Source organism: Orycteropus afer, unplaced genomic scaffold (genome assembly GCF_000298275.1).
Source record: "Orycteropus afer afer isolate SDZICR_OR568_19922 unplaced genomic scaffold, OryAfe1.0 scaffold00001, whole genome shotgun sequence".
Lineage (NCBI taxonomy): Eukaryota > Metazoa > Chordata > Mammalia > Tubulidentata > Orycteropodidae > Orycteropus > Orycteropus afer.
This window is the reverse complement of record NW_006921588.1, coordinates 27,110,851-27,128,336: the sequence shown is the minus strand read 5'-3', so window position 1 is coordinate 27,128,336 and position 17,486 is coordinate 27,110,851. Positions and strand designations below refer to the sequence as shown.

The window sequence follows — 17,486 nt, the reverse complement described above, 5'->3', positions numbered from 1 at the left end:
TAGGAGGGGAAGAAAAAAGAATAATAGTAAAAAAGATAAAAGTAATAATAATAATAGTAGTTGTTAAACAGACAAAAATAACAAAATAAAAAACAGAAAACAAACAAACAAAAAAATCAGGGCAGGGCACCCAGCCTCCGTGGGAGCACTTAGACTGGGATTCCTGCCAGCCCAGAAAGTGGGTGGGAGTGGGGGATAGCCATACCTCTGTTCACCAAGAGGGTGTGGGGTATGTATGTTGCACCTTTCCAGTTATCTGGGTCCGGAATGTCCTTGGTGTTCCTGGCAAGTAGAGCTTGTTCTTAATTCTCTGGAATCTGGGAGAATGCTGTTGCTTTAAATATCCAAAATGATCAAGCCACTTGTAAACATTCAAATAGCTTCACCCTCTGGACAGACAAAAGTCCACAGCTCAGCCCACCTTCCTCTTCGCTGCTTCCCCAGCCACCAGAGCAGTCCTCTGTGTGGTCCCTGCCTAGCAGGGCCGATTTTTAGGTTAATTCTTAGGTTCTATCACCACTCAGCAATATCCAAATTGTTTGTGCTGTCAGGATCGCTGCCAGACCACAGCTCCATATGTCTCCTTTTTTGGTGTTTTCATGAAAATTCTTCTGCTAGTTGGAGTTTAGTCCACTTCTGTATCCTTCCCTTCAAGGCTCAGGGGTCCAGGATTATCTTCTGTATCTGTGTTAATTGGTTCCCCTTTTCTTTGTTGAAGAGTGTCTGTGCAGTCTTTCTGCCTATTCTGCCATCTTACTGGAACTCCCCTTCTTTGATTTATTGACTGCTACTTCCATGGACAAAATTGTGGATCCAAGTAAAATGAAATCCTTCACAACTTCGGTATTTTCTCTGTTTTTTATGATGTTGCTTAATGGTCCAGTTGTGAGGATTTTTGTTTTCTTTATATTGAGGTGTAATCCATATTGAAGGCAGTAGTCTTTGATCTTCATCAGTAAGTATTTCAAGTTCTCTTTGCTTTCTGCAAGCAAAGTTCTGTCATCTGCATATCATGGATTGTTAATGAGCCTTCCTCTAATCCTGATGCTTCATTCTTCGTACAGTCTACCTTCTGGCATTATTTGCTCAGCATACAAAATGAAAAAGTATGGTAAAAGGATACAACCCTTATGTATACCTTTTCTGATTGTAAACCATGCAATATTCCCTTCTTCTGTTTGAACAACCACCTCTTGGTCATTGTACAAGTTCCACATGAACACAATTAAGTTCTAGAATTCCCATTCTTTGCAATATTAGGTATAATTTCTTATGATCCACACAGCCTAATCCTTAACATAGTTAATGTAGCACAGCTAAATATCTTTCTGGTATTTTCTGTGTTCAGCCAAGATCCATCTGACATCAGCAATGATATTCTTTGTTCTAGATCCTCTTCTGAATCTAGCTGGAATTTCTGGCAGTTCCTTATACATGTACCACTGCAACCATTTTTTTTTAAATTATCTGAAGCAAAATTTTACTTACATGTCATATTAATAATATTATTTGATAATTACCACAGTCTTTTGGTGCACTTTTCTCTGGAATGGGCACAAAAATATGGCTCTCTCCCAGTCGCTTGGCCAGATAGCTGTCTTCCAAATTTCTTGGCAAAGAGTGAGTGCCTCCAGTGTTGCATCTGTTTGTTGAAACATCTCAGTTGGTATTCCATCAATTCCTGGAGCCTTGTTTATCACCAGTGCCTTCAGTGCAGCTTGGACTTCTTCCTTCAGTACTATTGGTTCTTGATCATATGCTATCTCCTGAATGGTTGAATGTTGACCAATTCTTCTTGGTATACAAACCAGAAAAACAAACCTGTTGCTATCGAGTTGATTCCTACTCATAGTGACCCTATAGGACAGAATAAAATTGCCCCCATAGGGTTTCCAAGGCTGTGGCAGCTGAACACTTAACCACTGCACCATCAGGGCTCCTCCTTCCTATATAAACACATAGAAATGCCATATACAATGAAACTAACAACAGAATACCCAACTCTTCCCCAGAACTATTAACAAAATAAAACCCCTGTTTTCTCCTCCCACCCAAGGAAGGAAAGAGGGAGTGGGGCAGGAAGGAAGAAAGGAAGAAATTCACAAATGAGCCCCAGCTGGAAATAAATAGCGGCAGTCATATATCTTATTGCAACCACAATAGACATTTTTATACCCTGACAAGGACATTAGTATTAGACATTTTTATGGATAGACTTTAATTATTCCCATTTCTGTATCAGATTGGGACTCTTTATTTTATGGAGAGTCTTAGACCTTGAATTAAAATTGTTGCACTAGAAAGGCCTGGAGATATACTTCAGAAAATCAGCCAATGAAAACATATGGATCATAACAGTCTAACCCATGTCCAATCACGGGGATGCAAGACCAGGCAGCAAGCATTTCATTCCATGTTTATTTATGGGAATTCTATTAATGGTTAAAAACCTTTACCTTAATTTTGTAATGACTACCCAACCAGTAGAGCAGCCTCCTAGAAGAGACATTATTCAAGGGGGTTGGGGGGGGAATATATATATATGTGTGTGTGTGTGTGTACATATAGGGGGGTTCTGGTGGTGTAGTGCCTAAGGCATTTGACTGCTAACCAGAAGGCTGGTGGTTCAAACCCACCATCTACTCCTTGGAAGGAAGTTTGGGCAATCTATTTCTATAGAGATACTGCCTCAGAAACCCAAGGAGTGTTGCTATGAGTCAAAGTGACTCAATGGCAGTAAGTTTGGTTTTTTGGTGTGTGTGTGTATATATATATATATGACTGTTAGGGAAAATGGCTAATCTGTAAATAAATATGGTATTGCCCCATGTCAGTTATCCTCCCCTACCATCAGTCATGATGGCATGCTGGTAAGCACCTCTTTTTTTGACTCCATTTCTTTTTTAAATTTTCAGCCTTTATAAAAATTTTAAACTTTCCAGAATGCTTCTACAGAATTTTATCAGTATTCCATACTTATTGAACATATGTATCTTTGTAAATGTATACATAAGAAAATTGAATAGGAAGGTTATTTTATTAGACTACTGTAAGTGTGATTTTTTTTTTTTTTTTTTGTAATTTTGCATTTTATTTTTGAACAGGCAGAAATACTCAGTGTCCTCAGTCACAGAAACATCATCCAGTTTTATGGAGTAATTCTTGAACCTCCCAACTATGGTATCGTCACAGGTAGGAACTCTTTATTGGACTTCTTTCTTCCCCCAATTACCCAGCTTTAGGTTCCTTAATATGCTAAAATGCTTAATATTGGGTTCAGTTATGAATTGTGTGCTTCTGTCAGATGTCACTTTTGTTGCCATAAAGCATTAATAAAACTGATTATATCAATATAATTAAGAATGGTGTTCCCACTTCTACCCATGTTTAATTGTGCTAATTATATCTGCGTAAATGCTATTTAAATGCACTTGCAGCTGCAATACCAATATTTAAAGGTGCCATTTAACTAAAATTTCATTTAATTAGCTGAAATGAGCGATGTTTTTTGTAACTCTGTGACCTTTTACAAATTAAGATTTCTTGAGCTGTTCATGTTGTAATTCTTTGCAAGACATTTTAATCCCATCGGAGCATTCCTTCTTCAAGGTCTCTTATTTGAGAACAATATTTTTCAGGTTTGGTCATCTGAGTTGGTAATGACCTTGATCTAAATTATCACATTATTTGGAATAGTAGCTTGTATCTGGTAAAGCTATCTTTTCCAAAAAGGAGCACAAAAAATGTTGCCGCAGAAAGACATCTATTTTTTGTACTTTGTGCTCATGTTTATATAATCCAATGACATGCCTTAGGTCTATAATAACTATACTGCTCAATTTTACAGTGAATAACTTAGATCAAGTTATTTATCATGGCAATTCTTTGGTTAAAACAAAACAGCAAACCTTAATTCTGTCTTTTAAAAGATAGAACTTAAAAGATTGTTCTGTTGTATTGATTAAAAGCTTGGAATGTCTTCTTGGAAAATAATAACAAAACACCCTCAGTAAAAAGGATTGTATTGGGTGCTACTTTCTTAGAAATTGGCTTATCTCATACTTACCCATGAGTTAGGTAAGAATAATTTCTATTTTACAAGTAAGAAATTGAAGCTTTAAAAATCTAAGTAACTCTCTCAAGGTCACACAGCTAGTGGTACATCCAGAGCAGTATAAATTTCTCAGATTGATTTTATATGGAAGGTCCTCCTCTTGCATATAAGCTAAGTTCTGAAAGGGCATGAGCACCCTGGTTCTGAAAATTGAAAGGGACGTGATTGTTGTTATTTCCATCCATAGTGGCTAAAGCACTTGACTGCTAACCAGAGGGCTGGCGGTTCAAACCCACCAGCCACTCCTCGGAAGGAAGGTTGGGCAATCCTACTTCCGTAGTGATACTGCCTCGGAAACCCAAGGAGGGGTCACTATGAGTTGGGGCCGACTCGACGGCACATAACAACAACAACAACAACAACCCACCAGCCACTCCTCGGAAGGAAGGTTGGGCATTCCTACTTCCTTAGTGATACTGCCTCGGAAACCCAAGGGAGGGGTCGCTATGAGTCGGGGCCCACTCGATGGCAAATAACAACAACAACAACAACAACAGTTGCAGACAGTTTAACATGCGTCTACTCTTTATTGTTATTGGGTGCTACCAAGTTGATTTTTGACTCACAGTGACCCCATGTGACAGAATAGAATCACTCCATAGGGTCTTCTTGGCTGTAATCTGTACAGAGGCAGATCACCAGATCTTTCTCCTGTGGAGCTGCTGAGTGGGGTCAGGCTGCCAGCCTTTCAGTTAGCAGCCGAGCACTTAATCATTGTACCGCCAAGGGCTCTTTTTCTACCTTTTACCTACCTATAAAAGTTCTTTTGTCCCCAATTCACTGTCTTTGGATCCATCCCTAGAGTGGTGTATGTGGCACTTTTTATCTTGAGCCTGAGAATGGGTTATGATTATTAGGTATAAACCAGACTTAACCTTTTAGGTCAGATTTCTGATTGAATGTTTTCCTCTCTCTGATGGTTACCAAATTATGCCCCCTTTCCTAATCCATTGTATCTACTTTTTACTATCTACGTTTATTTTATAAATCCAAATGCAATGTTCCAATCCTTAATTGTGTCTGAAGTGCTTCTTATGGAGCTGATGGAAGTGTGATGCTTCGAAGAGATTATAAGCTCTGCTTCTTGTCTTACATCCTTAGTATTTAATGCTTTTTCAGAAGAAGATTTTAGCTTAACTAACTCAATGAACTATTTATGAAGCTGTTTAGCTTCTTAAGGAGAAAGGATCAGGAGCAGAAAAAGAAACTTGAGTCATGGTGTGCATTCCTTTTTCAAGAGTTTAATCTCAGTTCCAAAGAGGATGGGAAGCACATTCATTCTTAGCCAGTATATTCATCCTGGATCAATTAAAAAAGGGAGAAAGAATCCAAGTAGTTTGATGAGTAAGTGTGATTTTATGTAGTATTTGTATTAGACTAGCCCATCCTTTGTTTCATACACGCCTCTAGCATTCCCTGCTCATACATATCCAACCCAAAATCTTTGGTTATAATTAATTAGGTTTCTTTGGAGGGGGGGATCATATCCATTTCTCTGTAGAGCTGGTAAATAAGCAACTACTAATATTAAACATTCTTTTAGAAAAACACAAGTTTCAGAATAATGAGGTAATAATAAATTGTGTATTTACAGCTCTTTTATCATCCTAGAAGGTTGACTATTAAAGAACTTAGCCAAGTTTTGATATGACTACCTTTGTTCCTAGAGATGTTAATTTTAATTAACTGTGTATTTGTCTATCATCATCTACCAAAGAAATAAAAATACCTTTTCAGCCAACCTTTTGCATCATTAGGATCAAGCCATGCTCTCTGCATGAGTAGCAGTGTCTTTAAAGCCAAATGTGGAAATGAAAAGGTCAAATGGATAGAGGATGATGGTGCTTCCCCTGCCTCTTGAAATGAACACTAAACCAAAATCATCGCCCTTGAATCAATTCTGACTCACGGTAACCCTATAGGACAGAGTAGAACTGCCACATCTTTGTGTCATGGAGCATTTGGTAGGTTTGAACCATGGACCTTTCAGGTAGCAGCCGAGCGCTTAATCACTGCACCATCAGAGCTCTTTTGAAATGAGCACAAATAAGCATTAGTATGTGCAAAAACGGCAAGGAGGCCACATGTTCTGACCTCCTCTAACTGCTGCAGGATTACCAGCAGTAACCCAAGGCCTATTCCTACAAGGCCAGACATGCTGCCTCCCCTCTCCAGCCCTTGCTCCAACTGTTCCTCCCAAAGCACCCACCACCTCTCTCCTGGGTTCGATAATTCGCTGCAGTGGCCACACACAACTCACAGATTATGGAGTTTATTAGGGAAGCACCAGGCTACAACTCAAGTTCAGGAAGAATGCTCAGTCTCTCTCCCAGCCCACCGTCCCTCAGCCAACAGTCTCTCACAGTCTCTTTCCCAGCAGTGCTGGTCCCTCGGTGTCTCACTCAGCGATGCGTGTCTCTTGCGCTTCTTTCCCAGCAGCACGTGTCTCTTTCCGGGGTGTGTGTCTCTTTCAGCAGCACGTCTTCCTCAACCAGCAGTCCGAGAGAGTTCTGCCTCTAGGAGGCCTCCTTTTGAGCCCAGCAGGGTGGTCAAACTAGCCAATCATAGCATCAGAACTCTAAGCCCCTGAGAGAGAAGGGGGCACCTCCCAGAACATTGTTTTGTGCCACTCCCAACAGAAATACTCCAGGTGGACACCTTCAGCAATCAGGAGCTTCTCAGTTGCTCATAGCAAATCCCACCTTGGAGTTTACAAAGACTTATGGGTAGAAAAGCCACACAAAGTAATTTACTATACCACAGTATGTTGTTCTTGTTATGTGCCATCAAGTCAGCTCTGACTCATAGCGACCCTACATACAACAGAATGAAACACTGCCTGGTCCTATGCCATCCTTACAGTCTTTGCTTTGCTTGAGCCTATCATTGCAGCCACTGTATCAATCCATCTTGTTAATGGTCTTCTCCTTTTTCCCTGACCCTGTACTTTATCAAATATACTATTCTTCTCCAGGGACTGCTTCCTTATGACAGCAGGACCAAAGGAGAGATGCAGTCTGGCCATTTTTGCTTCTAAGGAGCATTCTGGCTATACTTTTTCCAAGACAGATTTGTTTGCGCTTAGCATTAGTGTGAGGAGGGGAAAAGAGAGGGACAGACAGCTAGACACACAACTAGGCTATCTAACTACCTCTCTTTAGAACCCCAGTCTTTCTTTTTTTTTTTTTAGTCTTTTTTTTTTTTATTGTGATTTGCGTGAAGATTTACAGAGCAAATTCACTTTCCATACAGCAGTTCACATATGCTTTGTCTCATGTTATTGACCACAGTTTACCACAATGCAACAGCTCCCCTCCCACTTCCTCCCCGTAGTTACCTCTTCCCAGTGTCCATCCATCCATACTCTCCTGCCCCCTGAGCTGTCTCCCTGTGCATAAGCAGCCCTTCCTTCTCCCATGATTGTTCTCTCCAGAGCGTGTGTCTACTTGAGGTAAATGTTTAATTCACATGCCTGTCTTTGTTTGGCTGGAAACCACAGGTGTGAGAACGCCAGTCTTTCTTATATATTAGAGGTTCTGAGGGGAAGAGAAGAAAATGAATGGCTTGAATCCATTTTAGCTTGAGTTTTTAGTTAACAGAAAAGGTGCTTACAGATGGCAGCCATTGTTACTCATGGTGGAGGCATGAAATAATGATATATCAGGGGGATTTAATGGAATGAGGAAAGGAATGGGAATTAGGAAATATGAGATCTTGTTTTGATTCTGCCAAAGCTTCGTAGATAGGTTACTGATGATTTCTCTATGGCTCAGTGTTCCCATCTATGAACGAAGAAGGGACTAGAAGATCTCTGTGGTGAGAGTGTGTAAATGTGCAGTTGTGCACATGTGTTTGCTGCAACTTTTCATCATAGACTTATAAAACCTGCTAACGAGGGCACCTTGGGCAGAGTCCAAGAGGAAGCTGCCATTTTATTTTCCTTGGAAGGGAAAGAAATGTTTTTTTCCCCAGATCTACAAAGAAACAGGGTGACTACAATCTTAGACTCCAAAATCAAAAGAGAAAATACAGTAAAATATCATCTCTTCTTTGGTCTTTGGAAACTTTTTCATTCTTTATTACTTCTCAAAAAAAAAAAAAAAAACAACCAAACTCACTGCCATTGAGTCGATTCCCACTTTTAGTGACCCTCAGTGGGTTTCTGAGGCAGTAAATCTTTATGGAAGTAGATTGCCTCATCTTTCTTTCACAGGGCAGCTGATGTGTTTGAACTGCCAACTTTTTGGCTAGCAGTCAAATGCCTTAGGCACTGTGCCACCAGGGCTCTTTACTACTTCTAGTCATTCATTTATTCATTTTTCTTTAAACTAATGTAAATATTAAGGGCATTTTGGGGTGTGGGGTTAGGTAATCCTTGGGACAAACAGGAAGGAATTGTTAAGTAATACATCATATAGCCCTTTTGTAGCAAGTCAGAGAGTAGTGGAACTCCCAAACAAAATATCTGGTAATCTAAGAATGAAGGGTGGCACTGGATCCCACAGTTTCAGAGAAGGTAGTTTAGGATCTCAGAGGCCTAAAGAATTAAATCTTTATGCTCAAGGGCTGACATCTATCAAGTGAAGTTTATTCCTATTCTACACTACCCCTATATCACTATTCTAAAAGAGGATAATAGTTGTGCATGATTTGTTAGCAGGCCCAAATTCTCATTTAACTTAAACATGGAAAACGTTAATTTTTAAGGGCCCAATCTCATTTCCTTTAACTTCAGCTTTATTTATTTTAAGCACCAAACCACAAAAACTCACTGCCATCAAGTTGATTCTGACTTACAGTGTGACCTTCATTGGGTTTGTGAGGCAGTAAATATGGAGTAGATCGCCCCATCTTCTTTCTGCGGAGTGGCTGATAGGTTTGATCCGCCAACCTTCTGGTTAGCAGTCAAATGCCTCCGGCACTGCACCGCTATCTAATTTGCATGAATGCTGTGATATTGTATTAGTCTTTTTTTTATTAGCCAGGTAGTGACAAATGTTACATCTTATAACAAATCCCATATATCTGCCAAATTCATTTGTTCCATTAGTTATAATCCAACTAAGCTTAGTCCGGGTCATATTTCATTATAGAGAGGTGTTCCTGTTTGAACAACACTGATTGTATGTTTATATTTTTCAAAACTAGCTCTTGTTGCATAAAACTCAAAGGGAAAAATCATTTTTAAAATCAAAAGGAAATAGTTGCTTAATATGGTTCTGTGACCTTTTCACTAAGAATTTAAACAAATACTTGATACTAAAGTCTAAAACTACTTTCAAGGGAGAAATTAAGTGGTTTGAAGGGCATATAACCATGTTTGTATATAGTGAGCCCTGAATTTCCAATGAGAAGAACATAAAAATGAAAAAATTAAATGCATATTTAAAATAGTTAATGTTAGTTTAGCTACACAGAAATTTAAGATCACATTTTCTATGAAATATAATGCAACAGTATTGCCTGTTTTTTTTTAAAAATTTTAATCACGCATCTTCTACATCCTTATTTCTTCATCATCACTAAAACTACTTTTTAAGTTATCTTAACACAGTTTTCAGAGTACATCATCTTCACTGTCTTAAAGTGTTTGAAATATAGTGGTATCTGGATCTCTGTAAGATGCTGTCTCTGGATATTTATGCCAAGCTACAGGTGTATACTTATATAATGTTAGGATTGTTGGATATTGCAGTCCCATAACTGTATGGCTTTTTAGAGTGATCTTCAGAAGACTTGTTTTCAATGACATCTTATACTTACCGGAATAATTAATATATCTGTGTTCAATTTGTAATTTTTTTTGTGAACCCTTTTTTCCATTATATAGGTGACTCTGTTAGCTTTTAAAAACTAGCTTTGATTAAGTCTGTATCAGGCTCACATATTTTTGCTGAAACAGTTTTTTGTTGTTCAAAATAAAGTAATTGAGAGAGTGACCTATAATATTAGGAATTTTGGAAATATCTGAATATAAAGTGATTTTCTCTTTTCAGAGGGATAAATGTTTTGGTGGTGGAAATGAGCTTTATATTTGAGCATGTACAGTAACACTTAAAAGATATCAAGTAGTCCTATGTTGAATGATGTTTTAATAACAAAAAGGATTTGAATAGTATGTCATCAATAATATTTTTATTTAAAGAAGAGGGCTTAATTATCTAGAATATATGGTAATATATGCTACTAACACCTTTACTACTGGCATTGGACTATTTCATAGTAAAATTTAAAACGCCCTTCTTCTCTGCCATTCCTTTATTCATCTAAGATTATAATTAAAATTTTATCCTATTTGATTAATTGCTATTACATAACTTTGATGTCAAAGTAAATATTGCACAAAAAATTAGTAAAATGTTGCAACATAAATATTGCATAAAAAATATTTCAATTAATTATTGAAATAATGAGTTTTGTTAAGAATATTAGTTTGTTTTTTTTTTGCAGAAAAATAAAAAAAGAACCATACCTCACTCCATACATAAAAATTCCAGATGGATCAAAGACTTAAATATAAAACCTAAAATTAGGAAGTTCATAAAAAAAAGTAATAGGGGCAGACTTAGGAGGCCTAATTTATGGCATAACCCAAAATGCACAAACAGCAGAAAATAAACTAGATGATTGGGACTTTCTAAAAATTAAATTTTTATGTGCATAAAAAGACTTCAAACGAATAAAAAGAAAACCTGCAGATTGGGAAATAATATTCAGCAACAACATATCTGGCAAGGGATTTACTTCTAAAGTTTATAGAATACTCCAACTCATCAACATCAAAAAGATAAACAATCCAGTTAAAAAATGAGCAGAATGCATGAACAAACACTTCACCAAAAAAGATAATTCAGGCAGCCAACAAACACATGAAGAAATGGTCATTAGAGAGATGCAAAAAAAAAAAAAAAAAACAGTGACCATTTCACCCCAGAACTAATAGCAAAGTTCATCAAGACTGAAAATAACAGACAGTGGTGAGGATGTGGAGAGATTGGGACTCTCATAAACTGTTGGTGGGACGGCAAAATGATATAACCTCTGTGGAAATCAATATGGCAAATCCTTAAAAAGTTGAAAATTTTAGAAATACCATTTGATCTAGCAATCCCATTACTAGATATATATCCTTAAGAAGTGAGAGCCAGGACACGAATAGATGATATATGCACACCCATATTCATCACAGCACTACTCACAATAGCGAAGAGATGGGAATAACTTAATGTCCCATTAACAGAGGAATGGATAACCAAACTATGGTATCTACACAATGGAACACTATGTAACATCAAAGAATAAAGTGGAATGCATGAAACACTTCATAACATGGACAAACGTGGAGGACATTATGCTGAGTGAAATAAATCAATAAAGAAGGAAAAATATTAGTCTGCTATTATAAAAAGTCAAGGGAAGGTTTACATATGGAAGGAAACTTTCTTTGTTGGTTACCAGGGGTAAGAGGGGAGGGTAGGGGAGGGAAACTTACTAGATAGATAACAGACAAATATTGGTTGGGGGGAAGGGAAGGGCAGTATACCAATAGTGAGTGATTAACACAATAACAATAAGGAAAAGGAAGACACAGATAGGTATACAAGAGGTACAAACAACAAAGATAAACACTTTTTTGAATCACTTTTTCAGTGATTTAAAAGCTGCATGTGCCCCAAGTGAAAGTGATTGTGATGGAGAATTTGTTGAGAGAAGAGGTTGATTCAGTAATTTCAAAGTGAGGGCAAATTGAACATTGAAGGGCAGGTTATCCATAAGTTCATAACTTGGTGACTGCCTTCATTTCTTCTATTCATGTCCTGAATAGATATTGAATGATTTATTCATTCATTCAAGGATATTAGTTAAATGCCTGTATGCCAGGTACTGATACAGGCGGTAAAAACATGTCAGGGAATAAAATGGTCCCTGCCCTCCTGGAGTTTTTATTTAAATGGGAAGAAACAAACAATAAGCACATAAATGATGAAATACCTGGTATGTCAGATTATAAGTGATATGCTGTTTTTGTTGTTAGCTGTCATGGAGTCGATTTTGACTCACAGCAACCCCATGTGAGAATAGAACTACCCAGAGGGTTTTCTAAGAACTAGAACTTTAGCCAGGTCTTTTCTCCTATTCAGAGAGCGGGTTTGAACTATCAAACTTTTGGTTAGAGTAGCCAAGCCCTTAACTATTGTACCACCAGGGCTCCTTATAACAAGTGATATGGGAAGCAATAAAAGAGGTAATGCAAAAAAAAAAAAAAAAAAAAGATAAACCTTTTACGTACACAATACTGCATTATCAGTAGTAACAAACATTAATGTATAGGTGGATACATAGGTAGACAGGCTGAATGATCAGGTATGTGTAGGCAAAAGGGAATATACCCATGACCATATACAAGTTTGGCAGATGATATTTCTATATACGTATTTGTATGTGCTAAAATGTATAAGAATATCCATATAAATAGAGCTAAAGGGGCAAAGTACTGATAACTTCTCAGCTACAGCCAACCACCCGAGGGCGCAAGTTGTTGGACCTGTGGGCTTGGAACCTTGGTCACGGGGGACATCAAGCTCATTTGGCATAACATATTATACAGAAATATTGTTCTATATGCTTTGGTGAGTATCAACTGGGGTCTCAAAAGCTTACAAGCAGCCATCTAGATGCAACAGTTGGTCTCTCCTCATCCGGAGCATCCACTTTGAGAAGCCACTAGAATTACACCTACCAGAATGGCTAATAAAAAAGATAGGTACCAAGTGTTGGTGAGGATATGGAGAACTGAAACCCTCCTGCACTGCTCACGTGAATATAAAATAGTACAGCCTCTTTGGAAAGCAGTTTAGCAGTTTCTTAAAAAGTAAAACATAAATTTACTATATGACCCAACAATTCCACTCCTGGGAATCTACCCAAGAAAAATGGAAACATATTTCCACACAAAGAAATGTACACAAATGAATTTTCATAGCAGTATCATTCATAGCCCAAAACTGGAAATAATCTAAATGTCTGTTCAACTGGCAATTAGATAAACAAAATGGGATAAATTCATGCAGTGGAACACTGTTGTTGTTATGTGCCATAGAGTCAGACCTGACTCATAGCGACCCCTCCTTGGGTTTCCAAGGCAGCATCACTACAGAAGTAGATTGCCCAACCCTTCTGAAGTGGAACACTAGTTAACAATAAAGAAGAATATCTTACTGACATTTACTACAACATGCAAAAACCTCAGAAACACTGTAGTAAGTGAAAGAATTCAGGTACAGAACACTACATATTATATGATTCCATTTACATGAAATGTCCAGAAAAGGCAAATTCGTAGAGAGAGAAAACAGATGATAGGACTGGGGTGAGAACATTTATTAATTGTAACCAGGCATGAGAGATCTCTGTTTGGGTTGATAGGAATGTTCTAAAATTAGATTGTGGTGGTGGTTGCCCAACTCTGTAAATTTACTGCAAACTATTGAACTGTACAGCATAGTGTCTAAGGCACTTGACTGCTAACCAGAAGGCTGGCAGTTCAAACCCACCAGCCACTCATCGGAAGGAAGGTTGGAGAATCTACTTCCATGGTGACACCACCTCGGAAACTCAAAGAGGGGTTGCTTTAAGTCGGGTCTGACACGACGGCACATGACAACAACAACAACATTGAACTGTACATTTAAAGTGGGAAAATTTTATGGTGTGTAATAAATACTTCAACCAAAAAAAAAAACCAAACTCACTGCTGTTGAGTCAGTTCTGACTCATAGTGACCCCTCCTTGGGTTTCTTAGGTGGTATCTCTGTGGAAGTAGATGGCCCAGTCTTCCTTCCGACGATGATAGGACTGGGGTGAGAACATTTATTAATTGTATGTGGATTTGAACCACCAGCCTTTTGATTAGCAGTCAAATGCCTTAGGTACTACACCACCAGAACTCCCAAATACCTCAATAAAGCCTTTTTTAATTATAAAAAAGGGAATTTTCTTGCTTTATTTGCCTTTTATGCTTAAATTTGGAGGGATCTACTAAACCCTGATGCGATGAGGATTTATTTGATACACTGTCACATAAACTCTGTGACTTATGTATTTAACCTTATCTAATAAGAATAAGAATTTTTAAAGAAACTCCTATTTATATGCATTCTTTTATCCCAGATGCACTCTTCCAGTATCACTTTGTTTCCCAGTTCTTTTTTTATTGGTTTTCATTTTATTCTCAGGTGAAGTTTCACTGTTAATTCTATGTTAGTGGTCTTGTCTCTGACAGATGTTTTTCCTGGATGATACTAACTTTTAGAAACCACAAAATGGAATTACTGGTCAGATAGACTGGTGAAACCCCTGAGACTATGGCCCGAGGTTACCCTTTGGGCCTGGAATTGGACTCTCTCCCATGGGTTAGCTCTCAACCAAAAAGTAGAAAGGCCTGTAAGCTGAACACCTACCCCCAGAACAGTCAACTGTGAGAGATCAGAAGGGCAGTATTTGCGTAGGGGGCCGCTAGACAGACAGGAATGCACAGATAAGGACACAGGGAAGGGGAGGAAGCAGGAAGAGAGCTGTTACTTGTTGGGAATGTAATCCATGTTAATGAATGTGTATAAACTGTTGAATGTGAAATGAATTTGCATTGTAAAATTGCACTCAGATCACAATAAGAAACATTAAAAATATGAAATAAATTTAAAAAAAGGAAAAGGAGTTAGAGTTTGAAAAAAAAATGAGAAACCACAGAATGAAACAATTTTTATGTACTTTGATGTCTTTTTTGACACATTTTCCCAATGAAAAATATGAAGTCTTATTTCTGAAATGCAACCTGTTTTTAATGATATGCTTCTCTTTCTTTTATAAACAGAATATGCTTCTCTGGGATCACTCTATGATTACATTAACAGTAACAGAAGTGAAGAGATGGACATGGATCACATTATGACCTGGGCAACCGATGTAGCCAAAGGTGGTGATGCTTCATTGCGTTCTCACAGAATATACAGGGAGCATTTCCCATTCTGAGATTGAAACTATGTCAGAACGTTTGTTATTCTGTGTCTTCACATGTTCTTTTTTCAGACTACAAGTAGTTAGACTTCTGTAGTTTACTGTACAGATAATATGATAGGTCATTACCATCCCACTTCTGCATTCTTTTTCCCTTTTTCCTTTCTCTCTTTCTTTCTCTAAAATCAAGTTCTGACAGAATCAGCGAACTCCAGAGCAGGAGTTTTGCATGTTTTGTGATACTGTAATTGACTAGAATTATGAAAAGATCATAATTCTGTTGTTGTTCTGCAAATCTCTACTTAGGCTCACAACCCAGAAAAAGTGATTTATTATAAGATTAGTTCTGCTCATTTTGTAAACATAATAATACGTGTGATTTTTTCCTGTCATATAAAAGTAATTCAGATTTTATTTCATACTTAATATAAACTTGAAAATTAAATAATTATAATATACAGAATCCCTAAAGTAGTAGCCAGCAAGGTGTCCAGTTCTTTTTCCCTCATACAGTCCTAAACTGCTTTCTAAAGTAATCCAAATTCCGTTTATTTTTATCTTTCTTTTTTTCCATTTTCCTAACTGAACATTTCTGAGTCTTATTTATAAATAACTGTCAAAGTTGCTTTGGAAACAACTTGATATAAATAATGAATACTGGTTGTTACATCTGTATTCTAGCAACCCCTGTAAAGCAAGTGTGTCCCAATTTTACTGGGGTAATTACAGTAATTCCTTTGCATTTTCCCACTTGCTCTCTACAAGCATGTCTTTACAAAGCAAATACAATAATATTTAAGTACTTAGTAAGGGGAGCAACTTTCACTGAGAAGTCAAAGTTCCTTTGGAGAATTATCCTGCCTATCTACTTTGTTTATCAACACTGACAAATTCTTCAAATAAGGAAAATGAAAAATGAAAAAAAAAAAAAAGTTCCATACTAGGTGCCATGATGAATAACACTTCATAACCTTATAAGAATAATAAACTATGTTTGGGAAAGTGTACTTAAGGCTTTGGCTGTGTTAATTAACTTAATTGTGTATTCATATATCATACATCTCAAATCAGCCTTAAAATTTTATATTCTTCAGGAATTTTCATGTAACATCTTAGTCACTTCATTTCAGTAGTACACAGGGACCACCAGTTTATGAGCAAGGTGATGTGCTGTGAAGTACTATGAAGCACTGTAGAAATAAACTCATATTAATGTATATGCATGTACAGGCAGTCTTGACTTACAGCACTTCACCTTGCAGACATCTGCATTTCGGGTGCTTAGTCAAGTATACCCATGTTATTACTTCATGGCACTTAGGACAGATAGACAGCAAACAAATCAACTGACACCAGTCACTCTCCTTCCTGCTGGGCTCTACTGAAGCTTTCCTGGTTCCATCTTGCAAACCTCTTTTCTCCTGGCCTGGTCCTCAAATGCTCCTTGTCGGAAGGGCAAGTATTTTTGAGTCCAGATCAGTTCAGTCATTCTCTGGGGCTTGTCCAGAGCATGGGCACACTGTATCTGAAGGATAAGGAAGAGAAGGAGCAGAAGGAAGTACCAAACTAGAAGGAGACGTAAGGGAAAGACTAGGGAAGGACAATATGGGAGTCGCCCATGGGACAGTGTCTAAACTACAGGGTAATAAAATCACTTTTGTATGGCTGGTTTTAACATGTTTGACCTCAGGTGAGAAGAGTGAGATAGAAAAGAGGCTTGTTTATTTATAATCACAAGTAATATTTAACATTTAAAAATTCTTTAAAATGTGCTAAAAAGAGAGGAGAAAAAAAAAAACAGTGCTTTAGCAATGGCTTCAAACTACTCTGATAGCTATGTGTAGACTTTGCAGGTCAAATAGGTAGACTTGATTTTATTGACTCTGTTTCAAACTTAGCTGTGTGCCTTTCAATTTGACCATGATTAAAGCCACTCTTTGAGACTTTTTGACACTGAAGCAATAATATATTGAGAAATCAAAGAATGAAAAATTCATTTCAAGTCAGAGTTGATTCATGCATTTTGAAAGAGGAGTTACTTAATATCATTGCTGCCCTGAGAATACTTCCTCAAAGCAAAAAAAAAAAAGATCCTCTAAATTCTGCATGGAAAGAAGGCAGGGAAGGCCAACATATAGATCTGAAATTGCTATAAGCAATTCAGCAGTGAATAAACCAAAACCAAACTCACTGCCATCAAGTCGATTTCGACTCATAGCGACCCCTCCTTGGGTGTCCAGGCCATATCACTATGAATATAAGGAACCAGTCAAACTTTTATTCACTGCTAAGGAGCTCTGGTGGCATAGTGCCTAAGGCATTTGACTGCTAACCAGAAGGCTGGCGGTTCAAACCC

At 37.6% G+C, this 17,486-nt stretch overlaps 1 protein-coding gene across 1 annotated transcript in view; it reads left to right on the top strand.

Moving 5' to 3' along the window:
• Positions 1-17,486, top strand: part of MAP3K20 (mitogen-activated protein kinase kinase kinase 20) — a 206,980-nt gene that overhangs the window by 90,812 nt on the left and 98,682 nt on the right. The window contains exons 2-3 of the mRNA XM_007941350.2: positions 3,105-3,192; positions 14,988-15,089. Of these exons, the coding sequence (XP_007939541.1) occupies positions 3,105-3,192; positions 14,988-15,089 (190 nt within the window). The remainder of the gene's footprint in view (positions 1-3,104; positions 3,193-14,987; positions 15,090-17,486) is intronic.